Source organism: Odocoileus virginianus, chromosome 7 (genome assembly GCF_023699985.2).
Source record: "Odocoileus virginianus isolate 20LAN1187 ecotype Illinois chromosome 7, Ovbor_1.2, whole genome shotgun sequence".
NCBI classification, from domain to species: Eukaryota; Metazoa; Chordata; class Mammalia; order Artiodactyla; family Cervidae; genus Odocoileus; species Odocoileus virginianus.
Window position 1 is genome coordinate 67,118,462 of NC_069680.1, and position 25,841 is coordinate 67,144,302.

Genomic DNA, 25,841 nt, shown 5'->3' on the forward strand with positions numbered 1-25,841 from the left:
CACACAAGACGAGAATGCTCCTCTGGTCATCTTCCACCTCCCCTCCTATCCCTCTGCTCCCCGCTGTTCCTTCCTCACTTTACGCAGTACTTCCCCCCTCATACCATGTTCCCCAACTTTCTACCAAATTCAACCCCCCAAGCAGGACTGGATATCAGAGAGGCAACTGCGTTCAAGGGGCAGTGGAAAGCAGTGCCAGTCCAAGTGACCAAGCTTGCCTTTCAAGGGGACAGTGGCTCTGTCAGAGGGGCCTGTCTTAGGAAGTGACCCAGTATCTGGAAGGACCTCTGTGAAAGGCAGCAGCGCCCCACGGCTTCCCTGGGGCAGCAACCAGTTTCCATGTCCTCCTGAAGCCGGCGAGCTTTCGGCGAACCTGGCAGCCTATGGCCGGAGGTTGGACACCGGCCCAGGTGAAGGAAGTCCCTGGATGTGCCCACTCTGAGAGGTGGAAAGCAAGGAGGGAGGTGGCAGAGCTGACCAGGTGTCCTGCTGCTGCTGCTAAGTCGCTTCAGTCGTGTCCGACTCTGTGCGACCCCATAGACGGCAGGCCACCAGGCTCCCCCGTCCCTGGGATTCTCCAGGCAAGAATACTGGAGTGGGTTGCCATTTCCGTCTCCAATGTGTGAAAAGTGAAAAGTGAAACTGCAGATGCTCATTTGTGTCCGACTCGTAGCGGCCCCATGGACTGCAGCCCACCAGGCTCCTCCATCCATGGGATTTTCTAGGCAAGAGCACTGAATGGGCTGCCATTGCCTTCTCCAGACTGGGTGTCCAGAGCGAGGCCAAAACCCTGACAGGCCCCCTCACCTGCCCTTCCTTTGCACACGCACTCTGGAGAAGACAATAGGGTGGGTGGGAGGCAATGAAAGAGAAAAGAGGGTAAATAAACAGGAGGTACAGAGAGGAGGGGAGCATAGGAAGGCACAGGTGTCAGAAGGAAAGAGCACCACCAGCCCTGTTGAGCAGAATCAAAACAGTTCCGAGACCTGGGCCCTGGCCTGGCTCAAGGTCCATCTCAGGTGACCCCCCTGAGAAGCGGCTGCTGGCGCAGGGTGGGAGCAACCCTTAGGGACCTCGCAGGTCGTGCGGAGATAAGACCCTCCATGCCCACACCTCAGAGCCAGGACGGCCCAGGCCACAGACTGAGCCTCTTCTGGCCAGATGGGGAATGGTCTTGTCCCAGAAGCCAGACAGATCCCAGAGGGAGCTGAGGGTTTCCGCTGTGGAAGCTGCGGGGCGGGGGCTGGGCTGTCCTCGCCTACTGACTGGGACGGGTGCCCAGAAAAGATTCCTGTCTCAGCTGACAGGCAGACCTCACGCGCGGCCAGTGCCCCTGTGAAGGTACAGGGCTCCAGGCTGGAGGCACGCGTGAGCCCTGGGAGGAGTGGGCAACACGGGCCACCAGACCGCAGCGCGGGGCAGTTGGGGGTCCTCCTCCGTCCCCGTGCTTCCGCACTTCTGCCAAGAGCACGATGAACCTCTGTCATCTCAGCCACATGGCTGCTGGCCTATCGCAGGCCACCTTCTATGGCTCTAACACACTGTCCTCAGCGTGGTAGTTCAGTGACTGACTCGGGCATCTCTGATGTTTTACTCGTCATCATTTTGTTTTCCTTATTTGGTATCAACATTTTCCCCAACAATTAAGCTCTCATACCAGAATGTGAAAATGGGCTGATATTTTCTCCAGGGCAATCACCAAGCCCTAACACATTACATTTGCTTATCAAGAATGTCTTCAATTACCTAGAATACTAGTCCAATTCAGAGACTCAGACAGTATATTAGTAGATGTCAGGGGCCACGGGTGGAGGTGGCAGAGGGATGGGGAGTTAGCGTCTAATTGGGACCGAGTTTCAGTTTAGAAAGGTGAAAATTCGGGAGATGGATGATGGTAAGAGCTGCACGACAATGTGAATGAACTTAGTGCTACCGAGCTGTGCAGTCAATACAGTTAAAATAGTATGTTTTATATTATGTGACTTTTACAGCAATTAAAAAAAGAACCTCTTCATTATGGTCTTTTAAAAATTTCACCAAAGAAAAAATATTCCTTTTCATGATGGCTTTCACCTTGATGGTCTGGATAAGTTTCACTCTCTCTGCATAAAACTCTGTCGTTATTTGGCCCATATTTGCCTATAAAAACAATTTCATAGGATGCACCCTAATCCGAACAGGGTGGTAAAGTTCACATGGGCATAAAAATAACCCTAATAATAAAGACTTAAATCTTTCCTACTTCACACAGATACTATTCTAAGTGTGTTTTCAATGTTAACTCAGCTGATGGTCGCAACCACCCTGCAAAGCAGATACTGTCATTATCCCAGTTTGTAGACGAGGCAACTGAGAGGCCCAGAGCGCTAGGAGAGGTAAGAGGTCACGTGGTTGAGGAGGTCCACCCTCCAAGCACTGCTCCCAGCACTGCCAGGGCATGAGGCAGCATCACTGTCCAGAGAGAGGCTCTCGAGGCCCTGGCCACCCCTCGGGTATCAGCCCTGCCTCAGACTCAGTTCAGCGGGCTCTGGCTGCAACAATCCATGCACACACTGTCCCTTCCCAAACTGCCCGACCTTTAACACCTCCTTTTCATTTCTCACAGGCCAGTTTTCAAGCCTTTATTCTAATGGACCTGCAGAGCAAAGTAGAATGGAGAGGTATGAATGGAGAACTACTCCAATGGAAAGAAAATCTGCTGATCAAGTTCAGCAACTCCAAACAGAGTTACACATGAAGCAACAGGATGCAAAGGTAATCTCAAATAGGGGGAGTCCATGGGCCTATGTCCATGGCACTGGGTCCACGGGCCTGTGTTCTGCCTCAGCAGAACACACCTGGTCATAGGAGTAAGCAGTGTCAGCAATGAGGTCTGGGTGGCCAGGCAGGAAAGATAGAGATTCCCCACTGGTCACTCAGCAGTCAAGCTCAGTGGCTCAATTTGGATGCTCCTGAGCCCCGCTCCCCGCAGATATGTCCCCCAGGAAGCAAAGCTTGAGAAGGCCCTTGGGCTCAGCCTGGTAGACCAACTTCCATCAGGAGCCCAACCACCCCTCCACAGAGCAGATTCCTCAGATGTCAGGGGGGAAGGAACACTGAGTGTGCTCTTCCAGACTCACAAGGCCAGATGTATCTATGGCTCGGGGACCCTGGCCTTGGGATATCTTCTTAATGAGCAAGTCCTTGAGCTGACTTCCAACTGGAGACTAATCAACCATCATATCACCAAGGGCATGGGTGAGCATCTGCATGTGTCATCCAACCTTCTTCCTACACTGTCAGCTCCAGATACCCGGGACCACAGCTGGACCTCACCTGTGTCCTGCACAGCCTGACCAGAGCCGGGCACCAAGCGTGAGCTCAGCAGTTACCCAGGCAACATCCGACAGCCCAGCCAGCAGCAGGCCAAAGGTGAGAAGCCATCAGCTCCCTGCTACTCCAAGCACCTATGCACCACAGCCCTCCCTCCCTCACCACCTTCCGACCTGTCGCAGCGCCTCCATCTCCTCGCTGGCCGCCTTCTTCTCAGACGTGCTGCTCTTGAGCTTGGACTCGGCCAGCTCTACCTCGGTCTGCAGCTTGTCCAGCTCGGAGATGACCTGGTCACGCTCGCTCATGATGAGCTTGTACTCGCTGTACACCGCGTCCCGCTCCTCCTTGTACTTCTCTGACTCCTTGGCCGTTTTCGCCTGTGTGGTCCTCAGCTCCGTCAGCTCTGACTGCAGCAGCTCCATCTCCCACTGCAGGTCCTTGTTCTGGGCCGTGGCCTTGTTCAGCTCATGGTGAATGGTCTCGAACCTGGGGGAGAGGGGCAGTTAGGATGTGGGGGATGGAGGCCAGCTTTGCGGTGCTGGACAGTGAAGCGTGAAGATTCAAGAGCGGTCATTCTCCATACCCCCAAGAGAGAAAAGTCATGAAGGACCAGTGCCCCTGGACCCAGGCTTTTTCTCAACCTTTTACAAATACTGGAAGTTGCATGGAGGACCTCACGCCCTCTGCTCTACCAGAAAAAAACAGAATTCTTTCTTTCTTCCATGGTCAAGCTACATTATTTTAAAAAATAAAAAGAAAACAAAAAAAAAAACCCCACTAGAATCAAAGCCTATGAAAGATAAAAGTGGCCTGAATGATCATTGAGTCTGGCCAGCTCATTTCACAGATATAGATGATAAGGCCTTGAGATACAGGTGACTGGTTCAAGGTCACCAGGTTGGCATCAGGGCACAGCTCAGTCCTTCCAGGCAAGGAAGATCCTGCCATGAAGGCAGCCCTGCAAATTAAAGCCTGCAGCTCCAGAGCAGTGTTTCTGAAGGTGGGTTCCTTGGGGCACCAACCCTGCATGGAGCTCCATTAAAGAAAGTGTGCCCTCTGCTGACCGATGTTTAGGAGACACTGCACTCTGCCCCGTCTTGGGAGAATCTAGTGCAGAGTACCAGAGTAAAGGCTCTGAGAAGTCCTGCAGGGCAGACCCCTGTTTGTGTGCCACCTGGCAATTCCCAAACTCTCTTACAGCCAGAGACTGCCTTTCATATAAAGCTAATAGGCACCTCAGAGGACAGGTATCCTGCAGCAATGTACTCAAGAAACACTGTTTGAGGGCTGGGGTCACAGCCCTACAGATTATCTACCTTAATAAAAAGTAGAACTTTTTATTAAGAACACTGCCTAGGACAATTAACTTCCCTATCTGTTAGGTGGGTGAGTGACAGGGAGGGCAGAGGCGTGTGGGGCAACCTCTGAAATCAGGATGGTCAGAATACCTGAGTCATTCAGACAGGAGAAAAGAGCACAACGCCCATGACATGCCGAGTCAGGAAAATGATTTCTGGAGATAACATAACTTCTGATTGAAAGAGCTCAATGTGCTCTTTTTACCCCAGAAAGTGGCAGGGAGCCCTGCAGATAACCAAGGGCCCATAGAGGAGAAAGCAGTCCCTGGCAGGGAAGGTAGCATTTGGCACTCTGGCCGTTCTCTGAGAGCAAAAGACAGGCTGACTCGCTGCCTCCCGTGGCGACCCAGGTTCCTACCTCCTCAAGGAAAGGGCACACTGGTGCTGCAGCTGGATGGCCGTGTCCCTCTGCTGGGTCAGCATCTCCGTCTGCTTCAGCAGGCGCTGGTTCTCCTCCTCCAGCTGCTCCAGGCGGCTCAGGTCCGAGTTGTGGATGGCGACTTTCTCACTGTACCGCTTCCGCAGGGCATCATAGTCCTTCTTCACCACCTCCAGCTTGTCCATGGCCGTGTCGTACAGCTTGTTGAGAATTTCTGATGACCCGTTGTGCTTCAACACCTGGGGACCAGAGAATCAGGCTTACCAAAGGTCGGAGGGCAGGACGAAGGGCAAACTGACCTCCATCTGTCTGGGGGAAGGACTGCTGACAAGGGAGGGGAGGTTACACCTCTGGCCTTCAGGAGTCTCACGGTCTGATTGCACAGGCTCTGCAGTCACGCTGAGCTGATTCACTCCTTCACAAACATTCCTTAAGTAGTGTAAGGAAAGAGTTACCACAGCAGGGCTGAGACTTCTAGCCTTAGGGAGACCTGCTTGCAAGCCGACCCTTGGCTGGTGTCTGGCAGCATGAATAGTAAGTAGTCCACTGCACTGATATAAAACTTTTCCCAAGTGATAGAAAGGGTTTTCCATGCCTGGAATAGATGGACAGTGTGTCTTGGGCTCAACACCAGCTTTCTTCTGGGAGTCTTGAATTTCAGAGCATGCTAAGCAAGGGGCTACGTATATGATCACTCCCAGTAAAAACTCTCTGGACAGGGAGAATCTCATGGGCTTCCCTGGTTACAAGTCTCACGTGTTGTCATGATTCAGGGATGGGGGAATTAAGCCTGTCCTGTGTGACTCCACAGCAGGACTCTCAGAACTCAGCAACCGGTTTCCTCTAGACTTTGCCCCATGCACCCCTTTCCAGAAGAAAGGAGGAGTGACCCCACAAGGACTGACCCAGACTTGTCCGGGAGTGTCCCGGAGTCTCCAGCTAAGGCGTGGGTTGGTGGTGGCCTGCTGCGGAGTTGGGGGCAGTGAGTGTAGCAGTGTGTGCATGGGATCTTTTGAAGGAGGTCGCCATTATCTTCATTAACTCCAACATAGTTTTGGCCCCAGATAAATAGCAGGGAGGGAACACAGCTCCATCCATCAACAGAAAATTGGATTAAACAATTACTAAGCCTGGCCCCACCCATCAGAACAAGACTCAGTTTCCCCCTCAGTCAGTCCCTCCCATCAGGAAGCTTCCATGAGCCTCTTATCCTTCTCCATCAGAGGGCAGAGAGACTGAAAACCACAATCATAGAAAACTAACCAATCTGATCACATGGGCCACAGTCTTGTCTAACTCAATGAAACTATGCGCCATGCCGTGTAGGGCCACCCAAGACAGACAGGTCATGGCGGAGAGTTCTGATAAAATGCGGTCTACTGGAGAAGGGAATGGCAAACCACTTCAGTATTCTTGGCCTGAGAACCCCATGAATAGTATGAAAAGGCAAAAAGATAGGACACTGAAAGATGAACTCCCCAGGTCAGTAGGTGTCCAATATGCTACTGAAGATCAGTGGAGAAATAACTCCAGAAAGAATGAAGAGACAGGGCCAAAACAAGAAACAACACCCAGATGTGGATGTGACTGGTGATGGAGGTAAAGTCCAATGCTGTAAAGAGCAATAGTACATAGGAACCTGTCATGTTAGGTAGGTCCATGAATCAAGGCAAATTAGAAGTGGTCAAATAGGAGATGGCAAGAGTGTATGTCTACATTTTAGGAATCAATGAACTAAAATGGACTGGAATGGATGAATTTAACTCAGATGACCATTATATCTACTACTGTGGGCAAGAATCCCTTAGAAGAAATGGAGTAGCCATCATAGTCAACAAAAGAGTCCAAAATGCAGTACTTGGATGCAATCTCAAAAACGACAGAATGATCTGTTTGCTTCCAAGGCAAACCATTCAATATCACAATAATCCAAGTCTATGCCCCGACCAGTAATGCTGAAGAAGCTGAAGTTGACCAGTTCTATGAAGACCTACAAGACCTTCTAGAACTAACACCCCAAAAAGATGTCCTTTTCATTATAAGGGACCGGAATGCAAAATTAGGAAGTCAAAAAACAACAGGCAAATTTGGCCTCGGAGTACAGAATGAAGCGGGGCAAAGCCTAAAAGGGTTTTGCCACGGGAACGCACTGGTCATAGCAAACAGCCTCTTCCAACAACACAAGAGAAGACTCTACACATGGACATCACCAGATGGTGAATATCGAAATCAGACTGATTATATTCATTGCAACCAAAGATGGAGAAACTCTATACAGTCAGCAAAAACAAGAACAGGAGCTGACGGTGGCTCAGATCATGAACTCCTTATTGCTTAATTCAGACTTAAATTGAAGAAAGTAGGGAAAACCACTGGACCATTCAAGTATGACCTAAATCAAATCCCTTACGAACATACAGTGGAAGTGACAAATAGATTCAAGGGATTAGATCTGATAGACAGAGTGCCTGAAGAACTATGGATGGAGGTTCGTAACACTGTACAGAAGACAGGGATAAAGACCATCCCCAAGAAAAAGAAATGCAAAAAAGTAAAATGGCTGTCTGAGGAGGCTTTACAAATAGCTGTGAAAAGAAGAGAAGTGAAAAAAAAGGAAAAAAGGAAAGATAAACCCATTTGAATGCAAAGTTCCAAAGAGGAGCAAGGAGAGATAGAAAAGCATTCCTCAGTTATCAATGCAAACAAATAGAGGAAAATAAGAATGGGACAGACTAGAGATCTCTTCAAGAAAATCAGACATACCAAGGGAACATTTCTTGCAAAGATGGGCAGAATAAAGGACAGAAATGGTATGAGCCTAACAGAAGCAGAAGATATCAAGAAGAGGTGGCAAGAATACACAAAAGAACTATACAAAAAAGATCTTCACAATCCAGATAATCGCAACGGTATGATCACTCACCTAGAGCCAGATATTCTGGAATGTGAAGTCAAGTGGGCCTTAGGAAGCATCACTACAAATAAAGCTAGTGGAAATGACAGAATCCCAGTTGAGCTATTTCAAATCCTAAAAGATGATGCTGTGAAAGTGATGCACTCAGTATGTCAGCAAATTTGGAAAACTCAGCAGTGGCCACACGACTGGAAAAGGTCAGTTTTCATTCCAATCCCAAAGAAAGGCAATGCCAGAGAATGTTCAAGCTACTGCACAACTGCACTCATTTTACACGCTAGCAAAGTAATGCTCAAAATTCTCCAAGTGAGGCTTCGACAGTAGGTGAACCGAGAAATTCCAGATGTTCAAGCTGGATTTAGAAAAGGCAGAGGAACCGGAGATCAAATTGCCAACATATGCTGGATTATCGAAAAAGCAAGAGAGTTGTAGAAAAACATTTATTTCTGCTTTATTGACTATGCCAAAGCCTTTGACTGTGTGGATCACAGCAAACTGTGGAAAATTCTTAAAGAGATGGGAATACCATAACACACCAGGTCAGATATTCTGACCTGCCTCCTGAGAAATCTGTATGCAGGTGAGGAAGCAACAGTTCGAACTGGACATGGAGCAACAGACTGGTTCCAAACAGGAAAAGAAGTATGTCAAGGCTGTATTTGTCACTGTGCTTATTTAACTTATATGCAGAGTACATCATGAGAAACGCTGGGCTGGATGAATCACAAGCAAGAACAATCAAGACTGTTGGGAGAAACATCAATAACAGCAGATATGCAGATGACACCACCCTTATGGTAGAAAGTGAAGAAGAGCTAAGATTCTTGATGAAAGTGAAAGAGGAGAGTGAAAAAGTTGGCTTAAAGTTCAACATTCAAAAAACTAAGATCATGGCATCTGGTCCCATCACTTCATGGGAAATAGATGGGGAAACAGTGGCAGATTTTATTTTTTGGGGCTCCAAAATCACTGCAGATGGTGACTACAGCCATGAAATTAAAAGACGCTTGTTGCTCCTTGGAAGAAAAGCTATGATCAAACTAGACAGCATATTAAAAAGCAGAGACGTTACTTTGCCAACAAAGGTCCATCTAGTCAAGGCTATGGTTTTTCCAGTAGTCATGTATGGGATGTGAGAGTTGGACTATAAAGAAAGCTGAGCACCAAAGAATTGATGCTTTTGAACTGTGGTGTTGGAGAAGACTCTTGAGAGTCCCTTGGACTGCAAGGAGATCAAAGCAGTCAATCCTAAAGGAGATCAGTCCTGAGTGTTCATTGGAAGGACTGATGCTGAAGCTGAAACTCCAATACTTTGGCCACGTGATGCGAAGAGCTGACTCACTGGAAAAGACCCTGATGCTGGCAAAGATTGAAGGCAGGAGAAGAAGGGGATGACAGAGGATGAGATGGTTGGATGGCATCACCGACTCAATGGACATGAGTTTGGGTAAACTCCAGGAGCTGGTGATGAACAGGGAGGCCTGGCGTGCTGCGGTTCATGGGGTCGCAAAGAGTCCGACACAACTGAGCAACTGAACTGAACTGACCGGTTTCCATGGCTGATTTTGTGTCCTTTTGCTGAAATAAATTTTATACATGAGTACAATTACATGCTAAGTTGTACAAATCCTTTTAGTAAATCACCAAACCTGGGGGTGATGCTGCGTACCCCCAACACAAGTACCTAACATGTTCTAGTCCTGTCCTAGATGCTGGTGATGGTGGTCAGATACAGTGACTGTGGTCTGAGGCCCTCTTAACCTGATGGGACGATACAGACACACATACACACAGGGATAGAGTTAGGAACAGACCAAATAAAATAACCTGAGAGCATAAGAAGGGCTGTCAAGGAAATAAAAAATAGAATAATGAGCTGGAGAGAGATTTTTGAGCCACAGAGTAGGTCAGGAGAGAGGCTAAAGCCTGAAGAGGTGTCTCTAAGAAGGTGACTTCTGAGCTTGGGTGCAAACAAAGAACAGCAGCCAAGAGGACACCTGGCAGAGGAGCGAGCAGGTTCAAAGGCCCTGAGGCAGGAATCACCAGCCACGCTCCACGCACGAACAGAAGGGCAGGGCAGAGGGGCTGGGGCCCAGGGAATAAGCAGGAGTGGACACACAGAAAAAAGGCCAGAGAAGTGGACACGGCTACAAGGCGCACCGCAAAGATTGTATCCCGAGTGACACGGGAACCACAGGAGGGTTTTAAGCAAAAGAGTGTTCTACTCTGACTTAGAGGTACTAACGATCTTCAGGTGCTGACCTAGAGAACAAACTACAAGATGAGCTAAGAGGTGGTCAGGGCCTGCTGACCTCCGCTAAGCACCTCAGGGGATCTGAGCCCTTGGGTGGGTTTATTTCCTTATTCCTCAAATGATAGCACTGAACCAGAAAAGCCTGTTTAACTGTTCCAACTCCAGTCTAGGAATCACCTGGCTCATCCAACATAGATTCTGGGTTATCATCAGAAGATCTTTGCAGTCAAGAAAACCAAAACCTGGAACTACTGAATATTCCCTTTGGAGGGAGGTAAACCCTCAATAAATATGATTAGCAAGAAAGAGCTAATTCAAATGTCAGAATTTTTCAGAAAAAGGGAAAGTGAGCTCACCCCTCTGAGACATTATCTCCTAGGGCTGTGGACTATGGGAAAAAAGGGAATCACAGAAATCAGCTCACTCGGGGCTTTTAGTCTTTTTCCTTTTCTCCTTTCTTCTTTTTTTTAAGGCAAAACTCTTCCTTCAAAGGAAATTTTATGATACCAAACTAGAAAACTCATTTTAAAAAACAGTATACTGGCTCCTCAGGTGATTAAAATCAACAGTTTTATAAAAATGCTTCGCTGTTGCAGATCAGGACTGCATGCTGAGAAATGGTCAGAAAACCACTGACTGCAGTATCTTCCAAACATAGGGTAAAGCCCAGCAAATAATGCAGTAAAATGTTAAGAACCCACCACCAGGCTCTCATCTTAAGGCAATCAATGAGGGATTGATTCCAGGACTCCTTTCAGATACCAAAATCCATGAATGTGCAAATCTTCTATGTTATACAGTGTACTGTGTGTGTGTGCTTAGTCGCTGGTTGTGTCTGACTCTTTGCGACCCCATGGACTGCAGCCTGCCAGGCTCCTCTGTCCATGCACACGCTGCCTATACTTCAAATCACCTCTATTATACATAATACCTAACACGATATAAATGCTTTGGAAATAGTTGCCAGCAAGGCAAATACAAGGTTTGCTTTTCCAAGCTTTCAGGTATTTTTCCCCCAATTCCTGGTTGGTTGAATCTTCAGATGTGAAACCCAAGGACACAGAGGCCCAACTCTACTTTGTCACATATCTCAAACGGCTTTCCGAAGATATAAATTATTACAGATGCTTAGCTAAAGCCCCCAATATAGCCTTCTCTTATTCAGTACCCCTCACTTCCCCCTCCAGAATTGCTCCCTTACATTTGCTATCAACCATCAGAATGCGTAATATTTTACTTACACTACTTACGTACTCATGAAAATTCCTAATGGTGTTACATGTGCTTCCTTTTATGCAACTCTGCTTTTGAGGCTTAGGCAGTGGTGCAGGCAGTATTTCACTGTAGGAGTACATCACACATTTTCAGATTTTTAAACATTTTATTAAATATAACTGACTTGCAATGTTGTATTAGTTTCAGGTATACAGCAAAGTGATTCAGTTATATATTTATATACATATATATGTGTGTTGTCTTTTTTTAGATTCTTTCCTGTTATAGGTTATTATAAGATATTAAGTATAGCTCCCTGTGCTATACAGTAGATCTTTGTTGGTTATCTATTTAAAATACAGTAGTGTATGTTGTGGACAGATTTTTTAGGTTGAAGTATGGTGGCTCAGACAGTGAAGAGTCCTCCTGCAATGCAGGAAACCCGGGTTCCATCCCTGGGTTGGAAAGACCCCCTGGAGGAGGGCATGGCAACTCACTCCAGTATTGTTGCCTGGAGAATCCCCATGGACAGAGGAGCCTGGCAGGCTATAGTCCACGGGGTCGCAGAGTCGGACACAACTGAGCGACTTAAGTACACACACATAGGTGATTTACGATGTGCTATTTTCTGCTATACAACAGCGTGATTCAGTTATACATAAATACATACATTCTTTTTTATATTCTTTTCCACTGTTTTATCACAGGGTGTTGAATGTACTTCCCTGTGCAACACAGTATGACCTCACTGTTTATGCATTCTACATATAAGAGTTCGCATCAGCTAATCCCAAACTCCCAGTCATCCATTTCCCACCCCTTTTTCTCCCTCAGCAACCCCAAGACTGCTCTGCATCACGCCTGTCACTGTGACAGATGTTTACATCATCTTTCTCTTTTTTTTTTGCTGTTATAAATGATACTACTGTGAACTCTGTCCATGTCTCCTCTCCCACATCTGTGAGATGCCCCCCTATGGTGGACATCTAGAAGTAGAGCTAAAGGTCATAATAGGGACTTTTCCCCGCTAACTGGACAATATAAAATTGCTCTCCCAGTTCACATTCCACCAGCTCTGGGCAGGAGTTCTGAGAGTTACTATCGTCGACACAGCCTCACCAAGATTTCAAATATCAGGTTTTCCTCTTAATTTTTAAATGAGATAAAATACACATCACATAAAACTGCCTCAGCCATCTTTAGCCCTCTTAGTGTATATTTCAGTAGTGTTATGTGTATTCACATTGTTGTGCAACCAATCTCTAGAGCTTTCTCATCTTGCAGAATTCTGTCCCCATTAAACGATAACCAGCTTTCCCCTTCCCCCAGTCCCCGGCAGCCACTCTTCTACCCTGTTTCTACGAATCCAACTGCTCGAGATTCACACACAGTATTTATACATGGGATCACACATTACTATCTCTTTGTAACTGACTGATTTCATTTAGCGTAACGTTCTCAAGGTTCATCCAGGCTGCACTGCATGACAGGATTCCCTTCCTTTTAAAAGATGAATAACGTTCCATTGTATATGTGTACCGCCTTTTGTTAATCCACTCATTAGTCAAAGGACACTTGGGATGTTTCCACCTCTTGGAACCCATGAAAACAGTCAGATTTCTGAAGTAATGCCTATCTCATGGACCAAAAAATGTCTTTAGAAAAAAACAAAAACAAAAAAAAAAACTTGCTTTCCTGATTACTAGAAAGGGCAACGTTCTCCTTATGTTAACCTTACATTTATTGACTATACACATTTTCTCTTCCATGAACTGCTTGTTCATATCCTTTATTTTCCTTCCCCTCCTAACCCTCCCTTCCCCCCCTCTCCTTTCTGCAGGAATTTCAAATTCCAGGTACTAATCCTTCTCCAGTTATATTCATTACAAGTATCTTTTCCCAATATATAGCTTTTAAATTTTCTTAGTGTCCCTTGTTTCTAAAATTTCACATTTTAATGTGATAAAACTGATCAATCATTTCCTTTATGGTTTGTGCTTTGGTTGTTTTCTTTAAGAAATTCTTTCCTTCCATGGACAAAGAATATGTAGTACATATACACAATGGAATATTATTCAGATATTATAAATAATGAAATAATGCCATTTGCAGCAACATGGATAGACCTAAAGATTGTCACACTGAGTGAAGTAAGTCAGAAGGAGAAATATCATATGGTATCTCTTATATGTGGAATATAAAAAGAAATGATACAAATGAACTTATTTACAAAAGAAAAAGAGACTCACAGACTTAGAGAATGAACTTATGGTTGCCAGGGGGAAGGGATAGGTAGGGAACTTGAGATAGACAGGTACACGCTGTTATATTTAAAATACATAACCAGGCGCGGGGCTCGGGGCTCGGGGCGCGCAGGCGCCAAGGGCGTGGGGCCGCGCAGGCGCGGACGGCGTTGGTCCGAAGAAGACCTTCAGCGGTGCCCTGGCGGAGCGGACAGGCCCCTCCTAGCGGAGCGGACGGGCCCTCCGGTCGGAGATATGTGTAACACACCGACTTACTGTGACCTAGGAAAGGCTGCCAAAGATGTCTTCAACAAAGGATATGGATTTGGCATGGTCAAAATAGATCTGAGAACCAAGTCATGTAGTGGAGTGGAATTTTCTACTTCTGGTCATGCTTACACTGATACAGGGAAAGCATCAGGCAACCTAGAGACCAAATACAAGATTTGTAACTATGGGCTGACCTTCACCCAGAAGTGGAACACAGACAATACTCTTGGGACAGAAATCTCTTGGGAGAATAAGTTGGCTGAAGGGTTGAAACTGACTCTTGATACCATATTTGTACCAAACACAGGAAAGAAGAGTGGGAAATTGAAGGCCTCATATAAACGGGATTGTTTCAGTCTTGGCAGCAATGTTGATATAGATTTTTCAGGACCAACCATCTATGGCTGGGCTGTGTTGGCCTTTGAAGGTTGGCTTGCTGGCTATCAGATGAGTTTTGACACAGCCAAATCCAAACTGTCACAGAATAATTTCGCCCTGGGTTACAAGGTAGCAGACTTCCAGCTGCACACTCATGTGAATGATGGCACTGAGTTTGGAGGGTCAATCTACCAGAAGGTGAATGAGAAGATTGAAACGTCAATAAACCTCGCGTGGACAGCTGGCAGTAACAACACCCGCTTCGGCATCGCTGCTAAGTACAAGCTGGACTGTAGAACTTCTCTCTCTGCTAAAGTAAATAATGCCAGCCTGATTGGACTGGGTTATACTCAGACCCTTCGACCAGGAGTGAAACTGACCCTGTCAGCTCTAATCGATGGAAAGAACTTCAATGTAGGAGGGCACAAGGTCGGTCTGGGATTTGAACTAGAAGCTTAATGTGGTTTTGAATAAAGCATCAGCTTTGTCCCTGGAGGTGAAGAGAAATGAACCCACTATGTTTTGGCCTTAAAATTCTTCTGTGAAATTTCAAAAGTGTGAACTTTTTATTCTTCCAAAGAATTGTACTCCTCCCCACACTGAAGCTTAGGTACCGAGTCCATCCTAAGGGGGGTGCTTGAAGGCGTGCCCGGAAGTTGTCACGTTTGTGCCACATTTCAGTTCAGTTCCACAGTGTTTTTTTCAATGTGTTCCTCTGCGACGGTGTAGTGTCATGTTCAAAGGAGACAACCCGACCCTCTGGTTGTCCATCACGTCCTGCATGTCCCACACCACTTTTTCATGACCTTGTAATATATTGGTCTCTGTATGGTAGTAGCATCTTTGGTTTTGCATCAGAGTAAAATAAAATAAACCCATCACATTTGGAACATTAAAAAAAAAAAAAAATACATAACCAACAAGGACCTACTGCATAGCACAGAGAACTCTACTCAATGTTATGTGGCAGCCTGGACTGGAGGTGAGTTTGGGGAAGAATGGATACATGTATATGTATGGCTGAGTCCCTTTGCTGTTCACCACAACCCCGGAAGCCCTGAAACTATCACATTATTAATTGGCTATACCCCAATACAAAATAAAAAGTTTAAAATTTGAAATAAGAAATGCTCAGTCAGGATGGCTACTATCCAAAAGTCTACATGCAATAAATGCTGGAGAGGGTGTGGAGAAAAGGGAACCCTCTTACACTGTTGGTGGCAATGCAAACTAGTACAGCCACTATGGAGAACAGTGTGGAGATTCCTTAAAAAACTGGAAATAGAACTGCCATATGACCCAGCAATCCCACTCCTGGGCATACACACCGAGGAAACCAGATCTGAAAGAGACACGTGTACCCCAATGTTCATCGCAGCACTGTTTATAATAGCCAGGACATGGAAGCAACCTAGATGCCCATCAGCAGACGAATGGATAAGAAAGCTGTAGTACATATACACTATGGAATGTTACTCAGCCATTAGAAAGAATTCATTTGAATCAGTTCTAATGAGATGGATGAAACTGGAGCCCATTACACAGAGTGAAGTAAGCCAGAAAGATAAAGACCAATACAGTATACTAACGCATATATATGGAATTTAAAAAGATGGTAACGATAACTCTATATGCAAAACAGATAAAGAGACACAGATGTACAGAACAGACTTTTGGACTCTGTGGGAGAAGGCGAGGGTGGGATGTTCTGAGAGAACAGCATTGAACCATGTATACTATCAAGGGTGAAACAGATCACCAGCCCAGTTGGATGCACGAGACAAGTGCTTGGGGCTGGTACACTGGGAAGACCCAGAGGGATGGGATGGGGAGGGAGGTGGGAAGGGGGTTCAGGATGGGGAACACATGTAAATCCATGGCTGATTCATGTCAATGTACGGCAAAAATCATTACAATATTGTAAAGTAATTAGCCTCCAACTAATAAAAATAAATGAAAAAAATAATAAAAAAATAAAATAAAAATATGAAAAAAAATAAAATAAGAAATTCTTTCCTTCCTACCTTGAGATCATGAACATACTCTCTCATTAGTTTTTCTAAAAGGAATTTTATATTTCACATTTAAATCTCTAAACTATTTAAAGTATTAGAATCTATTTTTGTGTATGTTGCAAGATGAAGATAATAACATTATTCTTTTCCATAAATCACTAGACAAAGGAGAAATGGCCCCCCACATGCAGAATGAACCAAGGACCCCCGAATTTGTCCAGGCGCAGACAAGGGCTGGAGGACCCCAAGGGTATCAGCTGACACAGAGCCCACCACTGAGGGGCGAGAAGGGCATCCCACAAGGGGGTGCCCACACATGCCCAGAACATACAGAGCCAGTGGGGAGCTCTCCTGACTTCAGGCTCACATCTGGAACTGATCCAGCTTCTAGACCAGATTTCCCTGTCTTCTGGGCAGCACCTCAAACAGTCCAATTAAAAATCACTCCAAACATTTTATTCTCTAAACATCCCCAAGCCAGGTGAGAACCACAGAACAAAGGCACTGCTGCCATTCCCAGAGTTTTCCACGAGGTGGCGGCCCTGCGTAGACCAGCCAAATGCACTCCCATAGCTGTCCGGCCTTCCAAGCTTCATTAAGAAACAAAGCTCATTAAGCTCTCTTCACAAGAAAAAATTTTAACTCTGTAAATTGATGAATGTGAACTAGACTTACAGAGGTGAACTTATCAAATCATTATGTTGTAGACCTGAAACTAATACAATGTTACATGTCAATTACACCTCTGTTAAAAAATTAATAAAATAAAAATTATGTTATCCCAACATTAAAATAAAACCTAATTTTAAAGGTGGCTTTGAAATGACGCAAAGAAAAACCTTGTTGTGAGCATTAGCCCAGCAGGGCCACCAGGACTACACACTGAGGCGGCCTCTCTTCACTGGGAAATAGTCCCCAAATGCCCACTGTAAGGAGCTTGGATGGGGTCTGCATGATGCCCCAGGCACAACTTACCACCAGTGAATCCGCTGCCAGGATGCGTCAAAATTTCCTATTGAGACAGGATCAATCAGAGAAAACCGGAGAACAGACCCAGGGATCTTTTCTGATGCCCAATCCAGCCTGCTAACGCAACAGGCTCAGGGATCAGAAGGAATCCTGGGGAGATCAGGCTGATATCTAGCACTGTCCCATTCCACAGGTTAAAGCTCTGCACAAGAGGGTTCTGCTTATTATGAGCTGAAATCTACCTTCCTCAACTCCTAACGTCTCGTCTGAGCCCTTAAGGCACAAGAACAGTCCCTTTCCCACAGGACAGCACCCAGATACTCAGAGGCTCGTGGGGCCCCTAGCACTTCTCAGCTTCTCTCCACAAACAGGGCTGAGAATCCTGCCTATGCTAATGTACTCAAAAGCCTCTGGAGAAATTTGGGAAAAACCACAGCCATAGTTAACACCAGAGGATTTAAAAGACTATCAGTCTAGAATTTTTCCTTTTTATGGTTAGAAGATTATGTTCTTAGTAGACAGTTAGACACAAACACACTAACCATCAAATGTTTAGCTTCCCAGCTAAGGCTAACAGCAGTCTGAGAGAGAATATTTACATTTGGCCCAGAGTTCTAAAGTGAAAAAGCTGATATACTTCTCAGCTCAGGCAGGCAGCAGTCTTTAGAGATGACTCCCATCCAGCCTGTGAGGAGGGCGTGGCAGTGGCCCAGGGGAGGCACAAGGCCAGGGTCTGGTCCCATTCACACAGCAAGACAGCCACAGCCTGATCTGTTCCCCACAAGGAGGCCAAGAACAGCCGTACTGCTCCACGCTGGTCAGAAACACGCTGGGCTTCTCTGAGAGCCAGGCCCTTTGGAGACTAAGAAACCCAATTCCTGGGTTATCGGCGGAAAAGAAGTCAACTGCCATGAATCACCAGGGAAAAAAAGCGTATTTACAGAAAGGTAACAGGGCCAAAAGGAAGAGAGGGAAGTTTCCTGGAGACTCAAGTTTCCCCAGTAAATTGGTAGAACCAATTAAAAAAAAAAAAAAGCATTACTTTGAACCTTCTAGTTATACATACCTCTAAGAATCAAACTTTAGAAAAACACAAAGTAACACAAGGATATATGTAAGGGTGCCCACTAAAAAATTATTTCTAACAGGAAAAAGTGCAAACTACTAAGATGCTCAACAAACAGAATGCTGTTAATAAATGACTGACAACTAACCTATAAAATATCTTGTTGGATGTTTCAAATTTACAGAAAACAAACGGAGACCTATGATATATTGCAAGTTTAAAAAAAAAAAAGGCAGGTGGCAGAAAATAAAAACAAAACTTCGTGTGTTAAGTTTGACAGAGAAAATGTCCACAGGGAAATATCCCATGGGGTTCAGAGAGGTCAGTCACCCCCACGGAGTGACGCTGGGACTGAGTGATTTCACTGTCACTGAAGGCTTTTTTTCCTTTTTTAACCAGAGATCAGGTAGGTACACTGTAGACAAAATAGAAGATGCAAAATTATCCCCTACGTTGCTCCCCCACCAAGGCTTGGCCATGTCTGCCCCAGATTACTTGGGTATCCAGACAGCGCATTCTGACAGCAGTCCCTTGGAGACAGAACTGCTACATCATGCCCGCCCCCCCACAACACACACATGCATGCAAACACACGCAGCCACACACAAAAAGCCACCTGTCTGCCACTTCTAGTGAGGGAGAGGTCCTAGGACCCAAGCCCACAGCCCCCTCCCCACCGGCTGCCTCATTTCCTCTGAGATAAATCACACAGAGGGCTGGGGAGCCCACAAATCCCTCGAGCAAACATGCAAGTCAAACAGCACCATTTACCCCGCAAGGGCCTCTTCAAGTTAACAAGGCGTGGGAGGATCCGGGCGACAAAACCGGCCTTGTCCGGCGAGGTCGGCCTTTGCCCCAGGGAGGAGGCCTATGGCCGCCCCCGTGTCCCCGCTTCCTCGGCTGCTGGCCTACCCGAGACCTGAGCTTTTCACAGCCCAGACGGCCACCTCAGACCTGGTGAAGAGGCTAAGGCCCTGGCCTGGGAGAGCAGGCGGCCCAGTGGCTCAGATACACCCCTGGCCCCCACCAGTGGGGATGGGTCTCCTCTTCTTGTAGGATCCCGAGGCGGCCCCCAGGCCACTTGCTAAGGGGCACTGGTGTAGCTGAAGAGAACTGGGGACACTCACTGACCACTGTAATCAGCTACCTCACCCCAAGGGTCAGAGCTACAGGAAAAGAAAGACGAGGGTGGGATGGAAGAGCATCAGCTGGACTCCTGCTGCCCTGGTCTCTTCTTGCCTCCCTGCTTCCAGGAACCTTCCTGTTACCATGGCTGGGCCAGGCCCACCCACTCCCACCGCCAGACTTGCCGCCACGTAACCAACCCCTCTAATCAGAGGCTCTCTGTCGGTCATGCAGCCAAGAAATTGAAACACGTTTGCCCCTTCCACTTGGAGGAAAACGTATGACAAACCTGGACACTGTATTAAAAAGCAGAGACATACAGTCTCTGCTAGACACACAGACATATAGTCAAAGCTATGGTTTTTCCAGTAGTCATGTATAATGTGAGAGGAGGACCATGAAGAAGGCTGAGCACCAAAGAACTGATGCTTTTGAACTATGGTGTTGGAGAAGACTTCTGAGAGTCCCTTGGACAGCAAGGAGATCCAACCAGTCAATCCTAAAGGAAATCAACTCTGAATATTCACTGGAAGGAATGATGCTGAAGCTGAAACTCCAATACTTTGACCACCTGATGGGAAGAGCCACTGGAAAAGACCCTGATGCTGGGAAGACTGAAGGCGAAAGGAGAAGAGGGCAGCAGAGGATGGGATGGTTAGACAGCATCACTGACTCAGTGGACATGAATCTGAGAGAACTCAGGGAGTTGATGAAAGACAAGGAAGCCTGGCCTGCTGCAGTCCATGGGGTCACAAAGAGTCAGACACAACTTAGCAACTGAACAACAACAACAGATCAGAGGGCTCACAGAAAAGACTCTGGGTATCTCCAAGTATCTCCAGCTTAGGGGCCTGCCCTGAGCCTGTACTGGATTAATTCCACATAAGGCGTCAACAAATATCAGAGAAAGAAAATAAACCATAGAAACAAATGTTTCAATAGAACATAGCTTGTAACAGGAAAACACTGAAAATAGTCCAAAGGTCAGTCAATAGGCGACTAGTTAAATCAATTATGCTGCTTTTATGTAACTCAATACTCTGCAGCAGTTAAAAACAAGGAAGTAGAATTTGTACTGAAAAAGAAAGATGCACATGACATATTCAGCAAAAAAAAAAAAAAAATACTAGCAATAAAAGCACTGTGCAATTCCATTTTATCGAATATGTTAATAAGATATAAAGCATTCCATGTGTACTGATAAAAATCTCAAACTTCATGGTGATATACTCATGGTTAGTTATTTCAGTGGAGTGAGGCTACAGGAAGAATTGTTTTATTTTTTAAATGTCTGCATTGATTCTTTAATTATTTACAAAATGCATATTAATTTTACAATTAAGCAAAGTATAAAAACACGAAGAAAGCACTGGCCTTCCACTTTTTAAACTATTTAATCTAACAGTCATCCAGTAAGGCAGAGCAGGCCAGGAGGCTCCAGTGGGTGAAGGGCACCCTGGAGGGGCCATCAGAGTCTGTGTGGACAAGGAGAGGCCCTGCAGAGGTGCACAGAGACCTGGCAAAGGGTGAAAAGGGGAATGGTGAGGGGAAGGAGGCAGCAGAGGGAAAAGCAAGCAGGTGCACACACAGCCACTAAGTAAATAGATTAAGAAGAATCAAAACCAGATTTCTCACTGATGGAAAAGGGAGATACAAAAATGGAAAGGAAGAAGACAAGAATGAACCTGTCACATTGTGGTTCTGCACTGGAACTAGAAATGTGAGTGTGAACTCATGGTTTCCAATATAGAGTATTACATATTGAAGGTACAGGTATATTAGGAAGAAAGAAAGAGAGGCACATGGCAATAGATATGAGTGCTTATGTGTGTGGTGGGGGTGTACTCAGATATTCCCACTCTGTTCCCTGAAAGGTCCTAGAAACCATTACCTCCCAGGAGCTCTGAATACACCAAGTATACCCAGCATTCAGACTTGCTTCTATTCTCCGCTAAAAAGAATATGAACTCCTAGGAAAAACATCTGATTTCCAGGACTATGGCAAGATAATTATAAAACAAGCCTGAAACATCTTGTGCCAGAGAACAAGAATGTGCTCAAAGAACAAGGGGATATGTCGAAAAGACAGAGAAGGGACTTCCGTGGTGGTCCAGTGGTTAAGACTCTGCCTTCCAATGCAGGGGACTTGTCCCTGGGTGAGGGAACTAAGATCCCACATGTCACAAGCAACCAAGCCTGTGAACCACAATAAGGGAAAAACCGAGCACTGCAACTAAGACTGGACTTAGTTGAATGAATGGATAAACAAATAGAGAAGCAAGCTTGAAATGGTTTCCACTGGCCATAGGGGTATATACAACCCACTCAGTAGAACAGGAAGCCATAAGAGAGAGAGCGAGAGAAAGAGTGTGTGTGTGTGTGTGAGTATGTGTGTCTGTGTGTGTGGAAAGAGGTGTGTAAAGGGAAAACAAGTATCACTACAGTGGTGAAGCCTACAGACACGACCTTAGTCAAATGATCAAAGTGAACATCCTTAGTAGTTAAGTCATATCAAGCCAAGTCCCAATCAACAGGATGCAACAAGAAAAGGCAGCTTCAGCCTGTGAAAGTCCTGCCTAAGATGAAAAACCCATCCGACCATGAAAAAAAGAAAAGAAAGAAAGAAAGTGAAGTCCCTCAGTCAAGTCCAACTCTTTGCAAACCCATGGACTGTAGCCTAGTAGGCTCCTCCGTCCATGGACTTTACCAGGCAAGAGTACTGGAGTGGGTTGTCATTTCCTTCTCCAGGGGATCTTCCCGACCCAGGGATAGAACCCGGGTCTCTCGCACTGCGGGCAGACGCTTTACTGCCTGAGCCGCCTGGGAAGCCCTAACCATGAGGATCAGACAAATCCAGACTGAGAGACTACCTAGAAAATAACTAACCTGTAATCTCCCAAAGCATCAAGGTCACACAGCTCACAGCCTGCGGAACTGTTCCAGGTCGAAGGAGACCAAAGAGAAACAACAAGTAAACACAGCACTTTATTCCAAACAAGCTCCTTTTCCTATTAAAGAAACTATTAAGAAAACAACTGGCAGAACTTAACCAGGGTCTGACAGTTGGACAGTGGACATTAATTCCTGATGGGTTACTATTATACAGGAGAATATCCTTGTTGGCAACAAATACACATTTACATCCTCAGGGGTGATGGGATATCAGGCTGGCAACTTAAGTAAAAAGAGAAAAATTCTTTATGCTGTACTCGCAGCTATTCTGTAAGTCTGTAACAGTTTCACAATTTTAAAAATTTAATTGCAAATGGAAAAAACATTGTGCTAAGTTACCAGGTGAGTTCAGATAGTTATATACCAGCTTTGTGTCAATCAAACCCTAACAGTCCTCCTTTAACTGGGGGACCATACATGCTTCTGATTGAGAAGGGGCTCTGCTTAAATCAGACCTCTGCTGCAGGGCTAGAAGGACACTCTGCCTCCTCCTGGGACTGTCTTCCAACCTGAAAGGTCCAACCATCTGCGGACACAGAGCGTCATCAGTCCCTGCCATGGCCCTGCAGCCCAGGCAGCTCCAGACCATAAACTACAAGAGAAAGGGCACTGGCCAACACTACCCACAGCAAGCAGTGTTCTGACCAGCCTGCTCTTCACGCCTCCGTCAATGTGAAACAAGAGCCGAGCAAAGGGAAGAAACTGACTTCTAATGCAGACAGCAGCAAGAGAAACAGGACACGCTCCCACCCCAAAACCGCGGTGGAAGCTGTGCCATCTTGTACTTACAAAGAGATGCAATGTTTCCAAGCTTCTCTCCATCTGTAATTTCACACAAAATCCATACAAAGAAGCTACAGACCCTCAAGCTCCCAGACTAAGTCAGATTCCTGTTACCCAGCACACATACCACAGAGCACCTCCTCCTCGTTAGCCCTGGCAACACTCATAATGATACAGACTGTGTATGATTATTTGATTAACATTTGTACCCTCCATGGGACTGCAGAGTCCAGGACCACAAGGGTTGAACGTTTGCTCACAGATAGCCCCGATTCCTCACAAAAGGCAGACACCAGAAATACTTGCTAAGTAATCACGCGGACGTGTGGGTAGGTGGATAGATGGGTGGTGGATAAGCAGGTGGGTAAGTGGACAGACGCACAGATAGATGGCGGGTGATAGGTGGGTGGGTAGGTAGATGGCTGGATAGACGGTAGGCGGGTGCATGGGTGGGTCGGTAGGATAGTAGGTGGGTAGAGGAGTAGGTGCAGCGGGGCTGGTAAACAGATGTGAGTGGGTCGATGCCTGACCTGTGTCTGTTCCCACGGCCCAGCCCGGCTGTACCTGCTGCTGCTGGGCCCGGAGGTCGCCAATTTCCTTCTGGTCCTCCTCGTGGAGCCGCTTCATGTCCTCCCACGACTGCTGGAGCAGGTTACGTTCCCGTAGCAGTTGTCCATTCTCCCGCCTCAGCATATCCACGTCATCCTTCAGCTGGGTCTGGTCGCTCAGGAGCCGGCTGTGGAGTGTGCTGAAATGCCCCCAACACAGTGAGCACAGCCAGCCTCCAACTCCCACCAAGGTACCACCTCCTCCTCCACCAGGTCCCAACACCCCCAACACACCAGATAGGCCACTCAAACCCTGGTGTCAGCCACACGCCAGTAAGACCCAAACCAATTTTTAGCAACCTGACAATAAACTGGCACATGTGTGAAGGCCAAGGAAAGCTGATAAGCCCCTACCCTAGTAGGGACCCAGCACCTTCAATACTGAGGGCTGAACCAATGTCAGCAGGTGGGCAGGCAGATGCCCTCGGAGGGGCCCCAGGAGGACAAAGGGGAAAATGCCCCATTGGCCTCTGTGGACCAGAGGTCCAGCAATCTGCCTGGCTCACGCATTCAACCACTTTCCTACCAGCCATGCTTTGGAAGTTGACCATGGATGCAGTGTGAAAACTGAGGCCCAAAACCACAAGCCTACTAGCCCACTGCTTGCTAGACAGCGAAGACAGAACCAGAAGCCCAAGCTCCGGGCCCAGAAATGAAGACTGGCAAGAGGCGGGAGCTGGGGCGCCCCAGGAGCTCACTGGTAGAAGTCGGTCTCCTTGGCCACCTCCTCACACCTCCTCAGGGCGCTGGTGTGCTGGCTCTGCAGGCTCTGCAGGTCCGACATGGCCCGCACGCACTGGAGCTTCAGCCTCTCGTAGTCCGGGTTCAGCCTGTGGCAGGGCCTGCCCAGAGAGCAAACAGCCCAGTGAATACGCGCCCCGGGATCACCATGACAAGCACGTCTCTCCCTGAAGAGCCATGTCCTAGGTCACTCCAGCCTAGCGGTTCCCAAACACTGGTCACCTCCACATCTCCACACCACCACCTGGTGCCCTGCTGAGCCCAGGAGCCCTGGCCACACCCAGACAGCCAGAATCAGAACCCCCAGGATGGAGAGCCCTGATCGCTTATCTCCCTGGGTGGGCCTGGAGAGCTGGGAGGTGCTCTTGATCTCTGGGAGCAGCCTGCACACACACTGGGTCCACCAAGTCCCTGTGGCGAAGGTCCTCCTCTCCTCAGAGCAGGATTCTCAATCTTGGGCGCATAATAAAAGACCAAGGCCCAGACCAATGACATCAGCATCCCTGAGGGCAGGGCTCAGACACGGGGAATTTTTTTTTTTTAACTCCTCGAGGGATTCCAAGATTGAGAAAAATAGCCAGGAGCAGGAGTTCTCAAAATGGGGTTCCCGGACCTGCAGCATTGTAATCACCTGGGAATTTGTCAGAAATGCAAATTCTCAGGCCAGGCCCAGACCTCCGAAATCAGACACTCAGGAGGGAGGAAGGACTGGCCAGCAATTTGTGCTTTAAAAAGCCCTTGTGGGTGGTCCTGGTGTGAGCTCCAGTCTGGTGCCCCCTGCTCTAGGGGGCATCAGCAGCCTCGAACAGAAGGGCTAGTCTCTGCACAGACACCCCTCTGCCTTGTGACATGAAAGTGGCTAAGGACAGCACACACTCACGCCCAGCCCTCAAGCTGTCTGACCAAGAGACACATCTTCAAAAAAGCCGCCCAGAAAAACCTTCCTCAGGGTGAGCCACATACCCCTGATGCTTTCAAAGGAAACAGATTAAACCGAGCCTGCTCCCACCTCCCTCAGAATCTTGCTAGAATCTCCCCAACCCTTCTCTGCTATCTACCTCTTAATCCCAGCAAAAGAAGTAATCAAAGATTTTCTTCAAAATAACAAAAAGTCAGGTGGGACCAACCCTTTTTAAAGCATATATGTGGCAGGAAACAACTAACAGTTTACAAACCACATAAGGATCTACCCAACAATGAAGCAGGCTAGGGTATCTAGAAGACAGCAGCGCCCGTGCACAGAGAAACACGGATGCGTG

The 25,841-nt window shown here is 46.9% G+C and overlaps 2 protein-coding genes across 2 annotated transcripts in view; one reads left to right on the top strand and one right to left on the bottom strand.

The window, feature by feature from the left end:
• DLG5 (discs large MAGUK scaffold protein 5) overlaps nt 1–25,841 on the bottom strand; it is a 122,505-nt gene that overhangs the window by 36,037 nt on the left and 60,627 nt on the right. Inside the window, exons 4-7 of the mRNA XM_070470915.1 lie at nt 24,540–24,683; nt 23,798–23,981; nt 5,029–5,288; nt 3,486–3,798 (exon numbers count right to left, since the gene is read on the bottom strand). Coding sequence (XP_070327016.1) covers nt 3,486–3,798; nt 5,029–5,288; nt 23,798–23,981; nt 24,540–24,683 — 901 coding nt within the window. The remainder of the gene's footprint in view (nt 1–3,485; nt 3,799–5,028; nt 5,289–23,797; nt 23,982–24,539; nt 24,684–25,841) is intronic.
• Nucleotides 13,802–14,878, top strand: LOC110147092 (voltage-dependent anion-selective channel protein 3). The gene has a single exon (XM_070470914.1). It carries the CDS (start codon nt 13,931–13,933, stop codon nt 14,780–14,782), a length of 852 nt encoding a protein of 283 aa, XP_070327015.1. The 5' UTR covers nt 13,802–13,930; the 3' UTR covers nt 14,783–14,878.